Source organism: Panthera pardus, unplaced genomic scaffold (assembly GCF_024362965.1).
Source record: "Panthera pardus isolate Hobbes unplaced genomic scaffold, ASM2436296v1 HiC_scaffold_16, whole genome shotgun sequence".
Lineage (NCBI taxonomy): Eukaryota > Metazoa > Chordata > Mammalia > Carnivora > Felidae > Panthera > Panthera pardus.
In genome coordinates this window covers 70,018,304-70,042,649 of record NW_026526721.1, presented here as the reverse complement: position 1 = coordinate 70,042,649, position 24,346 = coordinate 70,018,304, and the positions used below count along the sequence as shown (strand labels likewise).

Genomic DNA, 24,346 nt, shown 5'->3' with positions numbered 1-24,346 from the left:
TAACAGAGCCTGACATGGAGCTCAGTCTCCTAAATCGTGAGATCATGACCTGAGTCAAAATCAAGAGTCAGATACTTAACCAACTGAGCCACCCAAGTGCTCCAAATCAGTAAGACTTTAGAAGACTTGAAAAACATTGCCAACAAACCCAAGCAAATTGACATTTATAGAACATGCCACCTAACAACAACAGAATATACATTTTCTTCAAGTATATATGAACTTGCCAGGATAAACCATATTCTCAGATTTAAAAAAAAAAAGTCACAACAAATTTAAAAGCATTCAGGTATATTCAAGAACAAAGTATGTTCTTTGACTAAAGGGGAATTAGAAATAAGTAATAGAATAATATTCTGGTTATCAAAATATTTAGAAACCAAAGAACACTAAATAACACTAAATGACTAAGAATACTAAGGAAACTAAATAACTTGTGGTCCAAAGTGAAATTACAGGGGTATTTGGGTGGTTCAGTCAGTTAAGCATCTGATCCTTGATTTTGGCTCAGGTCATGATCTCATGGTTCGTGAGCTCAAGCCCCATGTCAGGCTCTGTGCTGATGATGCAGAGCCTGCTTGAGATTCTTTCTCTCTCCCCCTATCTCTGCCTCTCCCCTGCTTGCATGCTCCCTTTCTCTCTCAAAATAAAGAAGATAAACATTTAAAAAAGTGGAATTACAAAATATTTTAAACTGAACAAAAATGAAAATGTAACATTTCAAAATTATGGGATGAAGCTAATTCAGTAGTTGGAAGGAAATTTATAGCATCAAATGCTTATATTAGAAATGAAGAAATGTCTGAAATCAATGACCCCAGCCTCCAATTTAAGAAACTGGAGAAAGAAGAGCAAATGAATCCCAAATATGAAGAAAAAAAAGAAACAATAAATATCAAAGTAGAAATCAATAAAAATTTTACATAGGGAGAATGCCAGTGAAACAAAAATCTGGTTACGTGACATCAGTAAAATTGAGAAATCTTTAGCCATACTAATGAGTATAAAAGGAGAGAAGTTATAAAACTATCAATACCAGAAGTGAGAGAGATGGCATTACTAGAGTCTACAGATATTAAAAGAAAAACAAAGAAATACTATAAACAGTTATGTGCCAATAAGTGTGGCAACTTAGATAAATTGGACAAATTCCTTGAAAGATATAAACTACCAAAGTTCTCTCTAGAAGAAACGTAGGACTATTTAGGTCATGTAAATACCTTGTCATTAAAAACCTTCCCACAGAGAAAACTCTAGGCCCAGATGGCTTCACTAATGCAAACTACCAAATATTTAAGGAAGAGAAGAATATTAATTCCATAGAAACTCTTTGGAAAACTGCACACCAATATCCTTCATGAATGTAGATGCAAAAGATCATAACAAAACATTAACAAGTTGAATATAACCATATGCAGCATAGGGACCAATGCAGGGCTTTAACTCACGACTCTAAGATCAAGACCTGAGCTGAGATCAAGAGTCAGATGCTTTACCGACTGAGCTACTGAGGCACCCAATCAGTATTCTTAATGCCGGTTCTCCCCAAATTGTTCCACAGATTCAACACAATCCTAATAAAAATCTCAGCTACCTTTTGTGTAGCAACTGGCAAATGGATTCCAAAATATTTATATGGAAATGCAAAAAACCTAGAGTAGTCCAACCAGCTTTGTAAAAGAACTAAGTTGGAGAACTTACATTACCTGATTTCAAGACTGATTATAAGCTAAAGCAATCGAGATAGCATGGTATTGGCATCAAGATAGACAAATAAATCAGTAGCCAAAATAGAGAGTCCAAAAATTAGCCCACACATACATGGTCAGTTGATTTTCAAAAAAGGTGCAAAGGCAATTCAGTGAATGAAACGTCTTCTCAGCAATTGGTGCTGTAACAACTGGAAATCCATATTCAATGCATACATCATACAATATAAAAATAACTCAAAATAGATCATAGAACTAAATGTAAAGCCCCAAATTATAAAGTTTCTAAAATAAAATATGAGAAACTGTGACTGTGAGTGAAGCAAAGATTTCTTAGACATAACACTCAATACAGGAAAAGAGTTGAAAAATTGGACTTCATCAAAACTGAGAACTCTGATCTTCCAAATATACTGGCAAGCCATAGGCTGTGAGAGAATATTAGCAATTCACATATCTGATAAAGGACTTGTATCTAGAACATATAAAAACTCTCAATATTCAATAAGGATATGACAACAAAAATGGGCAAAAATTTTAAATAGATTTCACTAAAGAACATAAATGGATGGCAAATAAGCACATGAAGATGCTCAACATGAGTGGTTATTAGGAAATGCAATTAAAATCATAACATATTACTATACATCTATTTATAAGACTAAAATTAAAAGTACTGACCATGTCATATGTTGGTGAAGATATTCCAAGGAGAACTATCATACACTGCAGGTGGGAATGTAAAAATGATACAATCACTTTGTATAACAGTTTGGCAATTTATTAAAAAATTAAACAGGGGAGGGGCGCCTGGGTGGCTCAGTTGGCTGAACGTCTGACTTCGGCTCAGGTCATGATCTTGCATTCATGAGTTCAAGCCCCGTGTTGGGCTCTGTGCTGACAGCTCAGAGCCTGGAACCTGCTTCAGATTCTGTGTCTCCTCCTCTCTCTGCCCCTCCCATGCTCATGCTCTGTCTCTCAATAATAAATACATGTTAAAAATTTTTTAAAAAATTAAACAGGGGAGATGAGGGTATGTGTGTGAAATAGGTGATGGGGATTAAGGAGTACACTTGTTGTGATGAGTGCTGGTGATGAAGGGAATTGAATCACTATATTATATGCCTGAAACTAATATAATGCTGTATGTTAACTACACTGGAATTAAAATTAAAAAAATATATAAATAAATAAAATCCCCCCCAAAAAAGTTAAATCTATACCTGCTATATGAACCAGCTACCGTACTTCTAGTTATTTACCCAAGATGAATGAAAGAATATGGCCATTAAAAACATGACATGGGGCGCGTAGGTGACTCAGTCAGTTGAGCTACTAACTCTAGATTTTGGCCCAGGTCATGATCTTACAGTTGTGAGATTGAACTCCACGTCAGGCTCCACGTTGAGTGTGGAGCCTGCTTGGGATTTTCTCTCCCTCTCTCTCTGCCCCTCTCTCCCACTCTCTCTCACAAAAAAAGTACATGAATATTCATAGCAGCTTAATTTGTAAGTAGCCCCAAACTAGAAACAACCCATATGTCCAACAACAGGTGACTCTATAAATAAATTGTAGTACAGCCATACAATGGACTACTACTCAGCAGTAAAAAGAATGAACTTACTTTTTTTAAAGAATGGACTATTGATACATGCAGTAACATGGATGAATCTCAAAATAATGATGATGAGTGAAAGAAACCAAAAAGAGTACATAGTATATTATTTCATATATCTATAATTATTGAAAATGCAAACTAATCTATAATGACAGCAGATCTGTGGTTGCTTTTGGATGGGGTTTGTGGGTTGGGGGAATGTGTGGGAGAGAGGTCTTATGAAGTGACTTGAGGAAACTATTGGAGGTAATAGATTTGTTCATTATTTTGTTTGTGGCAATGGTTTCACAGTACATATATGTGTCAATACTTACCAAATTTTACACTTTAAATACATGTAGTTTGTTCTAAAAATGTACCCAGGATTTGTTTTAATTAGTAAGATTAAACACAGGCACAGAAATGGTAAGATACACACACACACACACACACACACACACACACACACACACACAGAAGTGATTGTCAAGAAGGAAGAAGTTTATACTGACAGACCCCTAGAAAGAGGAAGCATGGCATACCACTCAGGGCCACATGGGGAAGGACCAGGTTAGGAGGCAGAAGAAGAAGAGAAGAGAACAAGGCTCAGAGCCATAATTGGAGTTTTAATGGGAAGGAATGGGTGAGGCAGGTAGGTAGCTGAGTGAGTTTAGGTTTGGATAGTTTGAATAATTTCAGTGGGCTCTGGGCTCGAGGAGTGGTCACTAGCTGTCCCTGGCCCTGGAGTCTCAAGCTGTCCCCTGGCAGGGGAGTATCTCAGTGTGTGGGAGTTTAACAAAGGAGGAGATTGGGGGTAAGGGCTCTGGATTGGTTGGTTTGTATATCAAAAGTATGCTCACAGGGGAGTTGGCTATTTCTAGGAATTAGCTCCACCTCCAGGATCAAGGCCACAAATTCCAGAGTGGCAATAATAAAGAAAGTAAGAAAACACAGTCAGTACTCTGATTATATGTCAGTAATAAAGCTGTTTAAAAAATACAGTTGAGGAGTGCCAGGGTGGCCCAGTCAGTTGAACGTCTGACTCTTGATTTTGACTCAGATCATGAGCTCACGGTTCATGAGATCCAGCTCCACTATGGGGTTGATGCTGACAGTACAGAGCCTGCTTGGGATTCTCTCTCTCCCCCTCTCCCTCTGCCCCTCCTCCAACTGCTCTCCCCACCATGAGCGTGTGCTTTCTCTCTCTCTCAAAATAAATAAACTTAAAAATATATATACAGTTGAGAGCACTTTTAAACAAAATTCTATGATGCCCCAATTTAAAATGAAGCAATTAGTTTCAAGTTCTAACTAAATCAAACCATAACAATCTAGGCAAACTGAAAAGAAAAAAAAAGTTCTTCAGAATTAGAATAGTTTGATGTATAGAGGTTTACTTGTTTGTTTGTTTGTTTGTTTGTTTGTTTAGGTAGGCTTCACACCCAGTCTGGAGCCCAACACAGGGCTTGAACTCAAGACCCTGAGATCAAAACCTGAGCTGAGATCAAGAGTCAGACACTCAACTGACTGAGCCACCCAGGCGCCCCTGATGTAGAGTTTTGAAAGAAAAGCACTGCAAACATTTTAAGTCCCACTTATGTGAAAAATAATGCTTTAGAAAAAGTCATGCTAAGGAGAGGTCCTAGTATCAGCTAGTTTAATGGATAGAATATATTTTGATTAACATAGGGATTACATTGGTGATTGCTTCTAAATTTCTTAGAAATTAGTTTGATATTAATAAATTTAAATATTTCCCAGAAATTTATTCACAGGAAAACATGAAATAAAATTTCAGGCCAATCTACATCTGAAATTTAGATAATTTAGAACCTAAGTGATCACACATAAGAAGGGTCAGTAAAATGTTTATTTTCTTTCTTCTGAGAGTATCAAAATATATTAGGAACTTTCTCTTCCAATTGTAGAATTAATGCAGATCTAAAATGTGTCCTCCCGTTAACCATAAGAACCCTAAATGAAACTGAGGAAATAAATGTTATTAGGGGCATACTGTTGACATTAGCCAAGATTCTAATGTAAGCCCCATAATGCTAACATTCTGATTATATATTGAATATTATCTTATTAACCAATTTTATGTACATATATGTATATATGTGTGTTTGATGTATATGGTAGATATATATTCACTGTACCATATACATACATACATACATATACACATATATGTATGCATATGTAAGCATATACATGTATAGGTATACATATATACATATACATATATATAAAATTTGGAGAAGCATTTTAAAAAAATTACGTTTGATTTGATTTCCTTCCAATTTTAGTATATGTGCTGCCAAAGCGAGCACCATTTGATTTGATTTCCTAAAGTTTTATATATATATAATTTATTATATGAGATTTTTAAAAAACCCACATCAAAGGAGGGATGGATTTAAAAAAAAGTTGATAAGTCCTATTCTAATCAGTATGTCTGATGTCAAGATATTTGGGTAGTATCACAACAGTCTCACTTCAAACTTCAGCTCTGACGTTTCTACATATTGAGGTATGTGAGTCACTTAACACCTATTGAAACATCCTAAGTGCCAGGTTCTGTGGGTGTTGTACTGTGAGTGTTCCAAGATGAAAAAGACATCCTTTCTATCCTTAAAGAGTGAATGGTCTAGTAGGGGATTTTATACCATGTATTTAACGTATTATCAATTTGAATCTAAGAGATTATCAAAATAATTTTAAATTCCTAAGACTGAAGTTAGCAAACCCTCTGCTTTTTCCTGTATAGCACTGTATTTAGTTTCTTTCTTGGGATTTTGAATTTTAGAAATTTTTGAAATATAGGTTTGAAAACTACATTTGGGTACAAAGTCCTTAGCTGGTTGCTGTCGGAGTATTACCATGAATAAAGTTTAGTTAAACTGAAAAATGAAAAAAAAAACTGTGCTAATTCTGTGTGTGTATCAGAGAGTGTATAATCACACTATTAAAACTGAGCTCCTGGATGCATACATAGAGCCTTTAATCAATATTTGTGTATATGTCTTCCCTGTAGGATCAGCCTCCAACTTCAGCTTCCTCAGGTGGATGAAGTCTCTTCTGATCCCCTCCTGCAGGTCTGTGCTACTCTGGGGCCCTGAGAGGTATGGTACTAAGGGTGTCTAGCCCCTGGCTAGGTTTAAGCGAACTGTGGAACCTCAAGGACACTAAGACTCTGCTCCTCGCTGCCACCCCCCCCAACCCTACCCCCCCAGCCTCAGCTCATCAGAAGCTTCCTCTGGCTCAGGCTTCTTCCCTTCTTACCCTCAGGAATCACGAATAGAGGCTTTATTTAGAATGTGATCGCTGGGTGATGAGTCAAGAGAGCTGCTGTCAGTGTGCAGTCTAAGACACCAGCATCAATACACAATCATACACAAGATTAAGGCCTGAAACACCACCCATCTGCCATCTCAAATCAGAGGTAGCTGACATGATTGTATTGGTGAAAACGAGTACAGAAACAGAGCAGAGATGCTGGAGGATTTCTGTGGGCCCTCCATGTTCAAATACACAGGGAAAGGGAAGAACAAACTGTCCTCCTGAGAAGCAGGAGGAGGGCTCATGGAGAAGGTAAGGTTTCAGGAGTGCTCTCATCTCTCTCCTCTTTTTCCAACACCCTTCCAGTAGCAATGCTTCCTCAACTTTGAAGGCCTTGGGATTCTGGAAAATCACTTCCTTCCCCTTTCAATACCAGTGCAGAGTCGAAGCGGCAGGCTGGGCAAATCCAGTCAGGACCCAACCAAGTGTTTATTTGGTTTCATTTTGTTGGTTTGTTTCTGAAACTATAGATATCGGGGTCGTACTTAATAGTATTTGCACCTTCCATGCCCTGACATTGCTAATGGATAATGGGAGCCTTTCCCATTGATCCCATATGTCAGTTCAGAATCCTCTTGCCCCAGTTTTTTTTTATTGTGGTAAAATACACGTATCATAAACCTTGCCATCTTAGCCATTTTTAAGCATACAGTTCAGTGGCATTAAGTCCATTCACATCGTCATGCAACCATCCGCACCATCCGTCTCCAGAACTCTCCATCTACAAAACAGAAGGCCTATACCCATTAAACTAACTCCCCATTCTTCCCTCCTAAGAATTGTTTTAAAGACAACTCTTTATAAGCACTAGCAATCTGTTCAAGTTGGTGAAGAGATGAAACCTAGGTGTTAGAGCCTAGGATGATGACAAAAAGGAGCAGGGGCCATGGAAACCAACAGGGAAAGGGCTGGGAGGAGGTGGTGTGTGTGTGGAGAACCCCTGTCTGCCTGGAAGCTGGGCTCACATCCTTTGCCTAGCTATAGAAGGGGGCGGGTCACCTCTTGGCCTCTCTTCCAGTCTGAGGCACCAGGTTGGATGACATGTCACAACACACTGGCATTTTCCCCTAACACTTAGTCCTAGGGGAAAGTAGAGTTTGAGTGGACATAGATTCTGTGTAGAAGTCACCTACAGAATCTGGAGCTAGCTGCAAGTGATGTGTGATTGACAGTATTTGGCCTTATCTGATTGGCAGGAATATTTTTAGGCATGTCTGGGTTTAAAGCCTATAAATGACCATGAGAGGTCACTACTCCTTAAGCTGCACTCTGAACTCGAGGAATCTCACCTCTGAGGTCACTGTAGTACTATGTAGAAAAAGCAGTGTTCTAGGAGGAGATTATTCCTCCTAGAAAAGGATAGTGCTTTGATTGGAATGGAACCCAGTGCACACTATTGAAAGCTCTGTGGGCTTGTAAAGTGGGTGGTGGAGGCCTCAGCTAAGTGTCAACATCACACTTGCTGGCCTCACATGGCTACAGGGTGAGGTACCCTGGTGGTTATTCAGGAGGGTGAAAGGACCAAGACATGGTGATTCATTTAAAAGTAGAAATTGCTAGCTGTGTTTTCTGTTTTGTAGTTTGGAAGGTTTTGTTCCATCCACCCACCACAACTATAGTCCTAGAGGCTCTTCAAAACCCAAGAAGAATAATATTGTAGAATGTGTTTGGGCAAAGGACTTAGGCTATGTTATTTCCTCTGTTACACATATAATTCCCAGAATTATGTGAAATTGGCCTGACCTTGCCTTGAGAGAACTTTCTTTTAGAAGTCCTAGCAACTGCCCAGGTGAGAATTCTCAGGCCATTCTGCTGTAAAAGTGAAGCATATTATTTCCCCGAACCCAGAAGAATGCAATGGTTTCAGCTAAAAAAAAAAAAAAAAAAAAAAAAAAAAAAAAGGCATTAACAAAAAAATACATCAGCAAAAACACTTATATGTTGAGTGGCATGGCATTTTTGTCACCTCCTAACCTCACTTCCTGGAGATCCAACCTTTAGAGAAATTAACTCATTTCTCAGAAAACCTCCCATCTTTCTGATTTGGGTATGTTCTCAGCAAGCAGCTGCAAGCTGTAGTCCTGTGATCTGAACTTCTGTAACAGCACATCTTGCAGCAGACAGCTGGAGCTTTCTGCTGACGTTCCACAAGCTTAGAACCTTTTAAAAATAATTGTCAAATATATTCTTTATTTATTTTTTTTAAATTTTTTTTAACGTTTATTTATTTTTGAGACAGAGAGAGACAGAGCATGAACGGGGGAGGGTCAGAGAGAGGGAGACACAGAATCTGAAACAGGCTCCAGGCTCTGTCTGAGCTGCCGGCACAGAGCCCGACGCGGGGCTCGAACTCACGGACCATGAGATCATGACCTGAGCCACCCAGGCGCCCCTCAAATATATTCTTTAAACAACTCGCACATTACTACTCATGAAGTAGATGATTCTTTTTAAGTAAAATTTTAACAAGGAAATCCATGCTTAAGGTATGACTTAAGGACCTAACACAGACTGACAGAATTGATAGGGACTAAAAGATGAGAAAAATAGAGGCACCGGAGGTGAAGAGGTTTGCCTGGGGCCGTTAGGCTAACTAGTGGCAGAGCTGTGACTATCCATCTTCAATAGGTACCCTGACTGCCCGTCTGATCTTTCCTTACTGCATTCTGCCTCTAGCACTTTCCTCTTGTATCCCAGACATTTTCCCTTACCGGATTATTTTAACTCCAACTGTATGTAGACACTTCAGGGACAATGGAATCCATATCAGGACTTGCTTTTTGTCTTCAGGCCAACAAAGTGTCAAAAGCCTTTGCAGTTCCCATCGTAGCTGGTTCCTATGTAAACCTTAGCCCTGGGAACCATTCCTCATTCAACTTCCTTTCCAAAGAACCAAAGAGGGAGTTTCTCTTCCTACTCTTCTCAGTTTTCCAGCCTCTCCGTTCCATGATTTCATTTGACAAAAAAAACAAACAAACAAACAAAAAAAACAAAGCAAAGCTGTAGAGCTCCAACTTGATACCATTTGGATGGTTATCTTTGTGGGTTGCCTCCTATGGGGTGGATGCAGTTTTACCTGTTTCTACTAAAGAGAGATAAATCTCACTCTCTCCCCTTATTTTGATATATATTTATTACAGTTTGGGTTCATAAACTATTATACACATAGTGTTCCGCAGTTATTTTATTTAAATCCATATTAAATAATAAGTACAAAATAATAGCACAATGACATTTTTGTAAATTGTTACTCTATCCCAGAGGAGACTCATCTCTGCTGTTACAGTACTTCGTCTTTCTTTCTGACTGCCCTCTGTGTTTCTCTCACTGAAGGAGCTTGAGATCTCCCCAAGAGCAGATAATTTTGGCGCCATCCCTGGCTAGGGTTGACATGGAAATGACTCAGCTCACCCAGGAGAACGCAGACTTCGCTACTCGGGATCGCTACCACCATTCTTCCTTTGTGAGTCGGGAACAGCTGATGTCTCAGTACTAGGGTACTGAGTGCTTAGTAGTAGGCAGCCCAAGGGCCCTCCTTTCTTGGAGCTGTCCTGTGCACAATTGATCTGGATCTCAGAACCTTCATGATGCTGATTCTCCTCAGTAAGAAACTCAAAGACCTGTCCTCCCACTGTTGTTCTGGAAAATGGACATCTGCACTCTGGTCTGGAGCACCACATCTCACCAGGGTAACCACTGGAGTGGCTGTGGCCTCCTCAACATGCACCCAGTGTGAAGAGCTCCACAACAAACATCAAGACTTGTAGGTGTGGAGAGTCAGCCCAGGTTGCTTGTTCTGAAGGCCACAATAAATGGTTATTTTAAATTTTATTGTATTATTTATTTTTTGAATAAATAATACACTCACATGGTTATAAACCCCAAAGGATAATCATATAGAGTGAAAACTCTCCCTCCCATCCTCGTTTCCCCTGTGTTCACCCCCTGTCCCAGACGTAGTCACTGTTCTTATATATACTTCCAGCATGTCTTTATGAATACACAAGTAAATAGGAATGTGGATTCCTTCTACTCCTTTTTTATCCACAAAAGGTAAAATGTTATATATATGTTCTGTACCTTGCTTTTCCCCTTAACTTGGAGACATTTCCACATCAATGCATATACGGTTTCCTCATCATTTTTCATTGTATGAAAGTGGTATAATTTATTTCATCAATTCCACAATGATGACATTTGGATTGTTTCCAATCTTACGCTGCTATAATCAGTTCTGCAGTGAATAATATTGTACATATGTACAAGCATAAAGTGTATGCGTAGGATACATTCCCAGAAGTGGAATTGCAAGATCAAAGGGCACATGCATTTGTAAGCCATTATTGTTTAGGGAAGGTCTTTTTAATGAAAAAGTTAAATTACCATGAAATACCTAATAGTGACTCACGTTCTCAAAAGCCTTTGTGGTCCCCAGCTCTGTGGACACCTTTGCAGCTGTTTTGCAGGATGAACGCATGAGGGGACAAGACTCTTTTGGTTCCTCTGTGAGCTCAGGGTGGCACTCATCACAAGCACGCAGTCCTGGAGGCCAGGGCAGTAGCTTCCCCTGGTAAATTCAGCACCTGGCCCAGAGTCGGTGGTTTCACCACTGAGCCGGAGGGACATGCCATTGGGTCCGTTCTGACCCCTTTCTTCTGTAGTAGACGTTCTCAAGCCAGTGTGCTGAGACTCACTTGGGAGGCCTGTTAAATGTGCAGATTTCTGCACCTCATCCATAGGGTTTTTTATTCAGTAGGTTTGGGGCAGAGTCCTGGTCTTTACATTTTTAATGTGTCCCAGTGATTCCACATGAGCCATCCTTGGGCCCTGTGTTGAGGAGCACTGGCCCGCTGGATGGAATGGGCTAAAGCAAGCAGGGATGGGAAGGTCATGATGAGAAGCCAGTTGGATCTCATTCTCTCCTAGAAAATGAGGCCACATTTATGATTACTGTTCAGGCACTGTTTGGGTTAAAGAAAACAAACCCAATAGGCATGTGGGAAATAGCAACACCATAATGCAATGGACTATATTCATGAAGGCCTGAGTTGGTGATCTCTGAGGGCCCTTTTCAAGAAGAAACTGCCCTCGTTTCTGAAATGTCTTCTCTCACCGTGCGAAGTCAGTCACTGAAATTAAGGTGTTAGCAGGGCTGTGCTCCCTCCAGGGGCTCTGATTACTGGGGAAGATGCCATCCTTGCCTCTTCCAGCTGCTGGTGGCTGCAGGCTGTCTTTACCCTGTGGCCACATTACTCCTGTCTTCACAGACAACATCTTCAAATCTCTCTGCTCCATGGTCACACCGCATCTCCTCTGTGAGTGTCAGCCTCTGCCTCACTCATAAGGATACGTGTGGTTGCATTCAGGGTGCACGCAATCCAGGATCATCTCCTCGTCTCAAGAGCCTTAAGGATTGGGATGTGGCTATCTTTGGGGGTACCCCTTTTCAGCTTTCAAGCCTTTAACAATTCTGCGTTTTACTCTTTTGGATTCTGCATAACAAGCTAAAAAAGTAATGCCTCTGAAAAAGGTGGTACTGAGCTTGAAAACCACACACAGCAGAGGATTCAAGTATCCAGGGTGAGAACTTTGCCAATCTGATTCATGTTATAGAAAAGAGTAAGAGAAGGACAGGGTATAGAATTTCAGCATTCCCCTCAGTGTTGGGGATACCTAAACGAATAGCTCACAGTCTTGTGTGGGAGGCAGATGCTAAACACACCGAACCATCTTATTAGGTCCAAAAATCTTGTGTTTCACCCAAACCATATTGTGTAAATGGTCATAGTAACCAGTACAACAATAATCAGATGATAGCCTGGGATCTGCAGGAAGCAGAAGTTCCCTGGTGCGCCCAGGGAAGCAGGAGCGAAAGGAAACAGGACTGAAGCAGGGAAAGAGGCTCCACATTGAATGAGCAACGCTTTAGCATCAGGGGCAGCTAAACGCTCCATCTCGAAGGACCCTTCTGAGAGACTGTAGGGACACCTGCATCTCAAGACCTTCTTGCAGAGGGAGAAAAGGATGAGAGTTCAGCCACTGGTTTTTGTTTCCCACAAAGTTTAGCCATGAGACTTAAACCACCTCCCTGCTTCAGTCCTGACCATACTTGTGATTTGCACTCTGTGAGCACCTAGCAAGTTCTGCAGGAAGCAGCAACCTTATTCTGCGGGAAATTGGCTGGAGCCTAGCAGAACTGGTCACTACAGTGGTGGCTGAGATGGAACAAGTGGCCTTGGCCCCAGAGACAGGTGGGTCAGAGAGGATCTGAGGTGGCACATAAGGGATGTTGCCAGAAGTAAGTACAGTTGTCAGAAAAATGAGACACAGATGTCACTGGATCATTCAGACAGTTTGCTTATCCAAAGGCTGCTCAAAACTGTCAGCGTAGTCGGGGTTTATGGCAGTGAGACTAGGAGCATTTTCTAAAATAGGTGGAGGGGAAGGTTCTGGCCTAAAGATTTTACCAAGGGGTACACTGTCGTGGATGAGAATGTGAATGAGTGAGGGTCATATGACACCTTCTAGGACCATGACTGTCACCTTTCAGGCCATGCTGTCTATTGATTAATCTATCCAATGATCTATCCTTCCCCCATCTATCTATCCACCTACCCACTCATGTATTGATCTAGCCATTTATCTACCCACCGCCCCCACCCACCCATCCATTGACCTTCCCATCCATCTATCCATCCATGGCTGGAGCCACTGTATACATGCCCAAGACCACCTCACCTGAGCCAGGTACCCCTCACCAATCTCAGAGCTTTATAATGTAAAAATATGACTACAGGCCATTCAAACAGAGATGAACTCAGCCACCACCCTCACACTTCCAGGGTGAGTACAGCCCCATTCTAGAACATCCTTGAGTTCAGGGCTGGGAACCAGCCCTGATTGTCAGGGCTCAGATGTCTCTGGGAGTCATGCTAACAAGTCCTCTGACCTACACAATAGAGTATATCCTGTATAAACAATTATAAATTAATGTGGAAGTTCGAGGTTCAGGATTCCATCTGCCTTCCTCCTCTCCAGGTTTCTGAATGAGGATGTATATTTAAGGATGGGAAACAATGTTCCAATTTATGTATTAATACCTGGACAAAGGTGTAAGAGCAGTAGTGGAGAATGCGGCTGAGGTCAGAAGATCGAAGCGAGGCCTGTGGTGTCTAACTTTGTTCCTTTTGAATATATATCACTTCTCCCAAAGACTCTGGGATGAGGAGCTGGAATTAAGAGAGAGAATGACCAGCTGACCTCATCACCCAGTAACAGATGAGCAGAGATCATAAGGTGACCACACATTGCCTTTCAATTCTGGGTCCTGTTCGCCAATGAAACGTGGTCCCAGCTTTGACCAATCAGATTGGCCTCCTGCTCCCATGGGGAGGAGCAAATATAAGAAGCCAGGTGGGGTGGGGCCAGAAATGTTCCTTGCTTCTGCCGTGGTGTGGCAGAGGGAGCTTGGGTGGTAGCTCCATCCTCTCCATGGGCAGAGGAGGAAAGTGAGGAGAACTGAAGGGACCCCAGAAGCAGTAAGAGCAGTGACAGAGGCAGACACAGGGATTGTGAATAGGCAGAGAAGCCCTAAGCCACCCTTGATAGCAGTCAGGGGGGGGCTCCCTAGAGGAGGAGATATCTGACCTGCATCCAAGCACTTGCCGAAGAGAGGAGAGGCGAGACATTCCCAACAGAGGGGACAGCGTGATGAAAGGTGTTTGTGGTGATTCAAGATTTCAGAGGCAAAAGAGTGAGGCAGTGTGAGGCGAGAAAATCACAAGGCAAGGGCCAGGTCCTGAAGGGGCTTGTAGCCCACTCTGTGTGCTAGGAGAAGGGAAGGCTGAGAAATGATAACAAAAACCCGTCTTCAATATTTTATGGGACTTTATCAGAAGATCCTTATAGGAGTTAAGTAAGCACGATCCAGGAACACTCCAGCTTCAGCTCCACTCCTACCTGGACACATGTTGACCTTCTGCACTGGAAAGGGAAGGGGGGCGAGTGGTGGGCTTTCACTCCTGAGGTCAGAGCAAGTGGAGGAAGAGGCCGCAGAACCAGCCCTGAAATCTGCAGGGGCAGGGACCAATCACCCGAGGTTCCCAGAAGGCCCGCTGTGTTCTGAGTCCCAGCCGCACTAGTAGCTGGTGAGGATGGGCTGTCAGGGCAGGAGGAGGTGCAGGGTAAGAAGAGAACAGATAGAGTCCTCCGTCCTGCTGTGTTACTTTCCTATCCCCTGCTGTAACAATTACCACAGAGTTAGTGGCTTAGAGCAACACAAATATATTCTCTTACGTACGGTTCTAGGAGTGGGTCTCACTGGGCTAAAAATCACGGCATCGGCAAGGCCACGTTCCTTCCAGAAGGTCTATAGGAGATTTCCTTGCTTTTTGCAGCTTCTAGAGGCTGCCTGCGGGCCTCGGTGGTGGGCCCGTCCATCTCCCGAGCCAGCAACCAGCCATCATTTGTGCTCTGGCCTCTGCTTCTGTTACCACATATTCTCCAACTCCACTGTCTCCCTCTCCTGCTTTTAAGAGCTTGTTTGGAGATCCTAGCAGGAGAGAGCAGCTACCCCTATACACTTAGCTGAAGAACGGTCCACCTGTATCAGGGAAGGTCATCCTCTTCCACCAAGCACGCAGCTTCTGGAGGGACACACATCGAGCCACGAGGGAGGAAGGGGACACACCCGCCTAGCCAGCCAGATCAGCCAAATCAACCCTGGCTGTCAGTGGGGTGACAGATGTCGCAGCCAGATCACCTTCACATCCCTTCTGCCTTCAAGGACCCGTGCGATGACATTGGGCTCACTGGATAATCCGGCATATTCTCCCCATCTCAGGGTCCTTAGTTGAACTCCATCTGCAAAGTTCCTTTGACCATGTAAGAAATGTTTCATAGGTTCAGGGCCATCTTTGGGGGCTGAGGACCAGGGAGACAATGGAGGTACACAGCCACACAGCAGTGCAGCATACAGCCAAATGACACTCTACAAGTTGAATTCACACATGCTGAGGAGACATGGAGGGAGGAAGACATCCAGGAGACTTTTTGGGGAAGTGGGTTTTGAACCAGGTTGGGCAGAGGATATGGCAAGGCTTGTGAAACAGCAGAATGAAGTTCAAGGACAAATGAGACAGAAGGACCAAAGCAAGAGAATGCAAGGTCTTCCCTTCAGCATAATGACTCTTCTTCCTACCTTTGACTCTTAAGTGGATTCACTTGGAGGGAGTTTGGTGTAGTTGCAAATTCATGGGATTTGGGGAAGCAAATCTCCGTTTGAATCCTGGCTCTACCACTTACCAGCTCTGCGATCTTAGGGAGGCTTTTTAGCCTCTCTGATCCTTGATGTCCTTCTCTGTGGAATGGGAATTGTAAGTCCTTCCTGACTCCAAGTGGCATTGTGAGTACTAAGATGAGATGCACATTTTTGGGGGGGAGGAAATAAAGGTGGAGGAGGTGTCATAAAAGGGTTCTTCTACCAGCGCTGCTGATTCCGTGTCACTTAACTGGGGGGGGGGGGGGGGGGGGGGGACACAGAAAGAAAAAAAAATCCACGAATCATTGCACTGATTCTTGGCGTCTACTAGCCTGAAATTTCATAGCAGAGTGGAGTCCTACTGCTTCAGCCGCAGACATAGTGGGACACACCTTCGCTAGTCGGCAGCAGGAAATCTGCGCATGCGCAAGAGCGAGGCAAGCCGGCAGAGTTGCCTCCTGCCATTTCAATCTGCGCTTCCCCATCACCCCCTCAGCTTATCAGATTCTTTGGCCACATTCCTATACCACTTCTCCTCTCAAGCTTCTCCCTTCTCTTCCCTTCCCAGAGCCTTGGGTGTTTTTCTTAAATATCAAAAAACCTACTCACCAGTTTATTTGAACCAAGACTTACTCTAGAGCAAATAACCCACTTTCTTGCTATGTCTTATCCCCTCGGTGTCTACATAGAGCCCAGGAGGAGAAGATCAGATAGTGGTTACATGGGTTGTGGGGGGGAGGAAGGGCAGTAATTCTGTACTGTTTGCACTTTTCCACGGACAGGGGAATGCCGAAGTCTGTACTCATCACACACTGCTCAGCATCCCTGCATCTGGGAGATGTGCCTGGGCTCCTTTGAGGGGCCTCGTGAGCAGAAATAGATGCCAGTTTGTCAGTTTGAGGCAGTGAGTGGAGACATAAGCCCCTGACTCTTGACAAGGTACTCTTCTTGGGGAGAAGGTCATACTCAAGTAAAAGGCAAAGCAGATGGCAAGAAAGGCCCACCAGCATCAGGGGGTCCCCAGTTGGCTCTGCTCCTGGGCAGGCAGCCCATCTTGCAGCATCGAGGCTGGTACCCTTTCTCTGTTCCCTAGTCTGATGGGCTGGGAGTGAGTGGAGGTTGGATAGCAGTTGACCCTCACCACCATTCACTGAGGTGAGGGTGGCCACAGCCTTCTTCCAAAAGAGGCAGAAGGAGTTCTATAAATGAGTCTCTAATGGAGAGCCTGGGCTTTTCCCTGTTTTATTTTTTGTTTGAAAACACAAGTGTGTGTGTGTGTGTGTGTGTGTGTGTGTGTCTGTCTGTGTGTCTGTGTGTCTGTATCTGTGTGTATATGCACTTTCCTGTCTGTTAGAGAAGTCACTATATAAAAGAAGCTGGACTCACCAAATGTGAAACCTGGCTTAAAATAGGGGCCATGTGGTCTACATCCGATTCACTTTGGGAAGCCTTGAGGGTGAGTGGCATTTCAAAGGATTAGTAGCTATCCCCCAGCAGCCAGCAGAAGGGCTTGATGAACACTGATCTTTGTGATGTGACCTGCAGCATACGTGATAATAGGTCGAAGATGGAGAAAACAGCCCTGCTTTCAGATATGAACCCCAAACTGAAAGTCACAAGGGCAGATGCTCCAAATGGCAGTGTCGGCTTCTAACTGAGCTGCTTATCAGATGGGCTATTCTGTGTAACTATGTGTGTCTGTATCAGTCAGGGTAGACTTGCTGCTGCAACAAATAGCCCTCAAATCTCATTGACTTGACACTTTACACATTTATTTCTGGCTCATGTTCCGGTCTGATATAAGTGAGAAGGGGATGAGAGTTCTCTTCACTGTAATTCAGGGACCTAGGTTCCTTTTGTTTAGTAGTCAAACATTGTCTAGGCAGGCAGGGTCTTTCCCTGAATTCTCAACATCCAGTGGTAGGTGGAAGAAGAAAGGGACACGTGGAGGATGCCATAGAAGTTTTTGGGCCCAGGGCTAAAAGGGCTCATGTCACTTCCTCCTATGCTCCATTGGCCAGAACTAGACATATAGACTGTCTAAAGGGAAGACTGACTGGGAAATACAGAGCAGCTGTGTGTTCAGGAAGGAGAGGAATCAGGGTTGGTGGGCCTCTGGCTGCTGTCTGCCACCCTCTGCCACTGTGCTCAGGATGTAAACAGCTGGAGTGGGTTCCTTATTGATGGCAAATGAGTGAATCTCCTAATCTGTTCCATGTTGTTTCACCACACTTGATCCAATGGTTCTGCCATTCCTTAAATTGTGCATAGAATTCCATGTTTAGTATTCTCTTCAGAGCCTGTGAATATTCTAATGAATGGCAAGTTTTTATTCCTTGAGGGTTCATTTGAATTCTGGAAGCACCCCCAAATCACTAGGAACCCAGTCGGAATAAGGGGACCAATCAAGCTAAATTTTCTTCTTTGGGTCAAAAATGAAGTGTGAGCACAGAGCCAACTGACTCTTGAGGCAATTTCCAAAGTTGAGATCCCAACACAACACATTTTGAGGACTGACATGACCTCTCAAAGGGCTAACTTGAAAGAATATCATGTATTTATTTTTAAGTTTTTTAGAAGTCTATTTATTTTGAGAGTGGGGAGGGGCAGAGGGAGAGGGAGAGAGAGAGAATCCCAAGCAGGCTCTGCACAGTCAGCATGGAGCCTGACGTGGGGCTACAACTCACGAAACCCTAAGATCATGACCTGAGCCAAAATCAAGAATCAGACGCTTAACCAATTGAGCCACTTAGGCACCCCAAAAGAATGGCATTTATTGAGATAAATTGTGTGGGTTTGCATGCATGCATATGTGTGTATGTGTGTGTAGTGAGTGACAGCGATTATGGTTCAGGCGCTCTTTTATTCATGACCTGTGGTCTTTTTTGCCTAACCAGATGAAAGACCTTCAGTTATAAATCATCCCAATTCGTGGTTTTAAATCTTTTTTATGTGCTCTGTCAACTTATCCAACCTATCATGGATTTGTTCAGTCACTCACTTGGTAAGTATTGAAGTCTATATGTGCAAAACTCTGAAAGAAAGAAAGAAAGAAAGAAAGAAAGAAGAAAGAAAGAAAGGAAGGAAGAAACTGTGAAACCAGATGACAGCAGTTGCTTTGTAGCTCAGTCTGTAGGTGCTGGAAGCAGAGTGTTCTAGGATGCACACCAAGGTGTGCAATAATTGGGTACAGACTTCTTGGATGGCCAGGAAGAGAGGAACTGGGCTTGGAATAGACTGCACTTGGATGTTTCAACCAAAGTGTTCTGAGAAGAGTAATTATCTGCAAGATTTTCTAATCGACTGAAGAGATTAGATCAGTTCTTCTCTGGACTGAAGTTTTACTTTTCTGGGGAAACCCAGTGCCCTGGAAAATCTTCACGTCTGTTTTAGAATTAGTCATGTTACCCCAAGACACCCGGCCTGAGCTTATCTTTTCCCCACAAGCAGTAGCTAGAAGCGTAAGAGATAGGGGTGGATCATGCTCTCTGGCTGCAGTTCCAGGAACGAATTTGGGGATCCCATCATTCTATCATACAGCTGTGTTCAGAGATGAGGGGGCAAAGCCTTATTTCTGAAAGTGTGGTTCTCAGATCACTAAGGTAAGAAATCACCTGGGATTTTTTGCTAAATTGAGATTCCTGGGCCCTTGCCAGACCTACTAAATCAGATCTACTGAATCAGCCTAAGCAACTGCTTCCCCAGGTGATTCTCTCAAGTTTGAGAAGTACAGGTGGAAAGGCTTTGGGCTGACCCGAATCTGAGATTAGTTGTCTTTATTATCTCCAGCCTCTGTGATAGGCGTTAGCACTCCCAGACCAGAGCTTTATGTGATGTGTGCTGGCGAGGTAAGCTGGTCTGTGCCGGGGTCCAATAAACCGCCCTGCAGGGAGGCACTTCCCCATGGGCCACACTGATTAGCCAGAGACAAAGCATCTCACAACCTCATTCCACTAAGAATAGTGGAGTTGGGTTGTATCACCTTGGTGTGCATGTGAGTGCACAGGTGTGTGTGTGTGTGTTTGCTTGTAGCTGTGGGTCTATTTATCTGTAGACCTGGATATATATGTTTTGTTCTCTCTGCCATTAGCTAGTGCAACCCTCCCCTTGCTTTCTGCCCCAGCCCCCAAATCCTCCCTTCTTTCCAGTCCCACCCCTTAGGTTGCTAGGGCTCCATGGTCATGATACTCAACTGCAGCTGGGGTCCTGCAATTCATGGTCAATCCTTAAAAATTAAATAAAATCTTTCCTGAACCAGGTGTTATACTAGATACCCATATGCATCGTCTCGTTTGATCCTCAGAACAACTCAGTGAGGTAGGTACTGCTGTTTCCCCTATTTTACAGATGAGGAAATTAAGGCTCAGGAAAATGAAGTAATGTACTCAAGACCCCATAGCTGGTAAGTGGCAGATCTGGATTTGAACTCAGATCATTCATTGCTCACAGTCCACAGTCCCCGTGGAAGAAAGTCCAGCTCTTCTCTTCTCTCTGTAGGTCCTCAGCTGCTCATCCTTTACTTCTAGAGCAGGCATTGGCAAACTATAGCCCCCTGGGTCAAATCGAGGGCAGGGCTTGTTGTTATTTTAATTGAGGTGAAATTCATAAAATGAGCCATTTTAACCATTGCCTGTTTTTAAATTCTTTTTCATGTTTATTTACTTATTTTGAGAGAGAGAGAGAGTGTGAGCGTGTGCACAGGAGAGGCAGAGAGAGAATCCCAACGGGACTCAATCTCAGGAACCACCCAGGCACCCCTCAAAATAAGGTTTTATTGCAGTTCTGCCCATTCAGTCACATGTTGTCTGTGACTGCTTAGGCACTACTGTAGCAGAGGTGAGCAGTTGTGACAGAGAACATATGGCCCACACGCCTAAAATATTGACTGTCTGGCCCTTTATGGAAACAGTTTCCTGGCCTCTGCTTTAGAGAGTATTGACCTGGATCCAGGCCCTTGGGAATGAGTTTTCTCAGACATCTGTGTCCCCATGAAGAAACACCCATCCTTCCTAAAGGTAAATTCCCCTCTTTTGTTGTATGCCATGCTTTTGTACCTCATGGACCTAGCTCCTCAGCAACCCCTGTTTCCTCCTAATTCCTCCTGTTTCCACCACCCACGGGTCAGTCCTGGCAAATACACACCTTTGCCTGATCTGCTGTGTCCCATCCCATTTTTCTTTCTTTTGTGTCCAAATGACTGGTATAGAGAGGGTTTACACCTGGATATTTCACCTTCTCTCCTTACTTTCCCTCCTTACCTTCTACAATCCAGCTTCCAGCTTCTGCCCTTCAGTTAACCTTTTGAACACATCTCCATGTGGATGTCTTGGAGTTCGGTGAAATTCATATAATCTACCTGGTGTCCCATCTTTGCAAAGGCCATGGTATCGTGTTGTCCTGCTGTCCAAAATTAGTTTGTCTTTGTCTCTCTCTTTCTCCTTACATCTGTTCTGCTACCAAATTCTGCTGCCCCCCCTTTTTTTTAAATTTTTTTAATGTTTATTTGTTTTTGAGAGAGAAAGAGTGCGAGTAGGGGAGGAGGAGAGAGAGAGAGAGGGAGACACAGAATCTGAAACAGGCTCCAGGCTCTGAGCTGTCAGCACAGAGCCCAACGTGGGGCTAGAACTCAGGACCAGCGAGATCATGAGTTAGGCCAAAGTCGGATGCCCAACCAACTGAGCCGCCCCGGTGTCCCTCTGCTGCCCTTTTTGGAAATGTCTCTTGGGTTGCACTCTTCTTCATTTCCGCCATCAATTCTTTGGTCCAGGCCTCCATCACTTCCTGTCTGAATCACTACTGAGGTTCCTCACTGGTGTCCCTACCTCCCCCTTCCTGAGCTCATCTCTCAGATACTGAGAGCTCAAGTAGAATCAGGGCCTTGGTGTTTGCTTTCACCATTCTTTCCAGAGTCTTGTCCCTGCTGTAGTCCTCAGCACCCGTGTCAAATACTCTCTCTTGCACTGAAAATGTTCTCTTTTGTTTTCTTTGCTTGACAAACTCCTTCAGGAAAAAATTCTGATATTACCTCTCTAAGAAAGCTTTCTCCAGAAAATCCTCAATGTTCTTAGAGGACTTGCTTCATACTTTTGTAAAATAACTTCTTCTACTTACTTGTAGGTCTGTACTTTCTCCTAATCTGCTGGCCAGTCGAGGGCAGAGACTATATCTATCTTCCTCATCTCTGTGTACCCAGAGCCTAGCGTGGTGCCTGTTGGTACTGAGTAGGTACTCACTAAATGCTTCTTGAGCAACCACTTTGATCACATTCCTCTACTGCTGTAAGCTTACACTGAGTCTCTCCTACCCGCTGCACTAAGTTTAAGGCAGTGGTTTTCAACCTTGGATGCACATTAGAATCACCTGGGAGCTTTTGAAGACTACTGATGCCCCAGCCCCATAGCCAGAGATTTGGATTACGTAGGTGGGTTCTAAGCACTGGCATTTTGTAAAAACTCACTTGGCAATTGTAATACCCAGCCAGGATTGAGAATCACTGGTCTGTCTGATGCTTAGTTTTCATACTCTCATTCATTTCTCCATCTCCGCAGGAGATCCTGCTCAGAACCCTTCTCACACATGTGGCCTCTTCCCAAATTGCTCTCTCTCCTTCAGACCACCCTTCTCTCCGACAAGGGCAGGGACCCTGTAGGTTTGCCTCCCCAGAGCACCAAGCACAGGGCTACAAGTGTTGGGAGAGGTCCCTGCAGAGTGTGAGCCTGAGCACCCAGGTTTTGTTTTTTTTCTTTTTTCAAATCTTTCTTTATTTTTGAGAGAGAGAGAGACAGAGTGCGAGCAGGGGAGGAACAGAGAGACAGGGAGACACAGAATCTGAAGCAGGCTCTAGGCTCTGAGCTGTCAGCACCGAGCCTGACGTGGGGCTCCAACTCATGAACCACGAGTTCATGACCTGAGCGGAAATCAGACGTTTAACTGACTGAGCCACCCAGGCAGGCGCCCCTGAGAGCACAGGATCTATTTGGGTTGGGTGGGGAGGAAGAACTGGGTGTGTTCCTAGCCTGCCTCCACACCAGTGTGTGGACAGCACCCGTTTCCCTACACGAGTAAATGACCCCCTGTTGGCAGAGAGCACAGAGCACCCAGCCTTAGATTTGCTCCGCTAGCAGGCATGCAGCCCTGTTTCCTGTCCCACACTCTTTGCCAATCCTCTCCTTACAAAGTGGGGATGGTACAAGGTAGAGGAGAGGGCACTGGGCTGGTGTCCGAAGATGAGTTCAGGTTTGGCCTTCTGTGTGTCTTCTGCAGGCACATCCCTCCTCTTGCAGGTCCTGGGCCTATCGCTCAGGTCCCTGCAGCTCAGTCAGTGGAGTTTTTACTGCTGTCTTGACGAGGAGCCCCCAACCCCCGAGGCCACTCGGAAGGAGCAAAAGATGTCACAGGCCCGATGTTTCCGCTTGCTCATGTGAAACAAAGACCTTTGGAAACAGGACATTTTGAGACATTTATTATCTTTTTTTTATTATTTATTATCTTTGAGAGATTTACTTATCTTTTATTGTCCACAGTGGGTCAGAGATTAGAGGGATCTTTTGTGTAATGAAAGCCACAGCTTCAAATATTCCTTTTTTCCAAATTTTAAAAACAGATAAATCATGAGACTCATAATGTAACTGTTATTTAGTTTAACCCATGCTGAAAGAACTCGGGATGGCAGTGACCCGTGGGGGTGGAGAGTGGAAGGGAACATGGGTATCTCTCCCTTTGAGTGCTAACTACACAAACGCTCTGTTCATTGAGCTCCGCATGGCATATTTATGGCACAGGTGTACTTTTCTCTCTGCTTATTTTTTTGAAGTTTAATTTATTTTGAGGGGGAGAGGGGCAGAGGGAGAGGGAGAATCCCAAGCAGACTCTGTACTGTCAGCGCAGAGCCCGACACGGGGCTCGAACCCACAAACTGTGAGATCATGACCTGAGCCAAAATCAAGAGTCGGGTGCTCAACCAACTGAGCCACACAGGCACCCCTCTATGTATATAATATTTTATTAAAAACATTTTTTTAATGTTTATTTATTTTTGAGAGAGAGAGACAGATTGTGAGCTGGGGAGGGGCAGAGAGAGAGGGAGACACAGAATCCGAGGCAGGCTCCAGGCTCTAAGCTGTCAGCACAGAGCCCGACACAGGGCTGGAATTCATGAACTGTGAGATCATGACCTAAGCCGAAGTCAGATGCTTAACTGACAGCCACCCAGGTGCCCCTGTAGATCATATTTTAATAAAAAGTTTCAAATAGTTGCTCATGCCCTTGTGAGAAATTCAGACAACACAGAGAAGTACACATGGTCTTCCAATGACTTTAAAAATAAAACCCAGAGAATGTAAAAGTTGATAACACAAATATTTTTTTAAACACCTTTAGTTCTAAGTAATAGTGTGTTAAAGAGAAGAAACAGAAAAGAGAAGGACAGAAAGATAAGGC

The 24,346-nt window shown here is 43.5% G+C and overlaps 1 protein-coding gene across 4 annotated transcripts in view; it reads left to right on the top strand.

Annotated features, from left to right (window-relative positions):
• Positions 1-10,479, top strand: part of SLC12A8 (solute carrier family 12 member 8) — a 136,243-nt gene extending 125,764 nt beyond the window's left edge. For 2 of the 4 annotated variants that reach the window (XM_019448649.2, XM_019448647.2), the window contains 2 exons: positions 6,344-6,431; positions 9,982-10,479. In XM_019448649.2, the coding sequence (XP_019304194.2) occupies positions 6,344-6,431; positions 9,982-10,144 (251 nt within the window). In that variant the 3' untranslated portion in view covers positions 10,145-10,479. The remainder of the gene's footprint in view (positions 1-6,343; positions 6,432-9,981) is intronic. The other 2 variants (XM_019448651.2, XM_019448648.2) reach the window with 1 other exon arrangement.
• Positions 10,480-24,346: the final 13,867 nt, after the last annotated feature.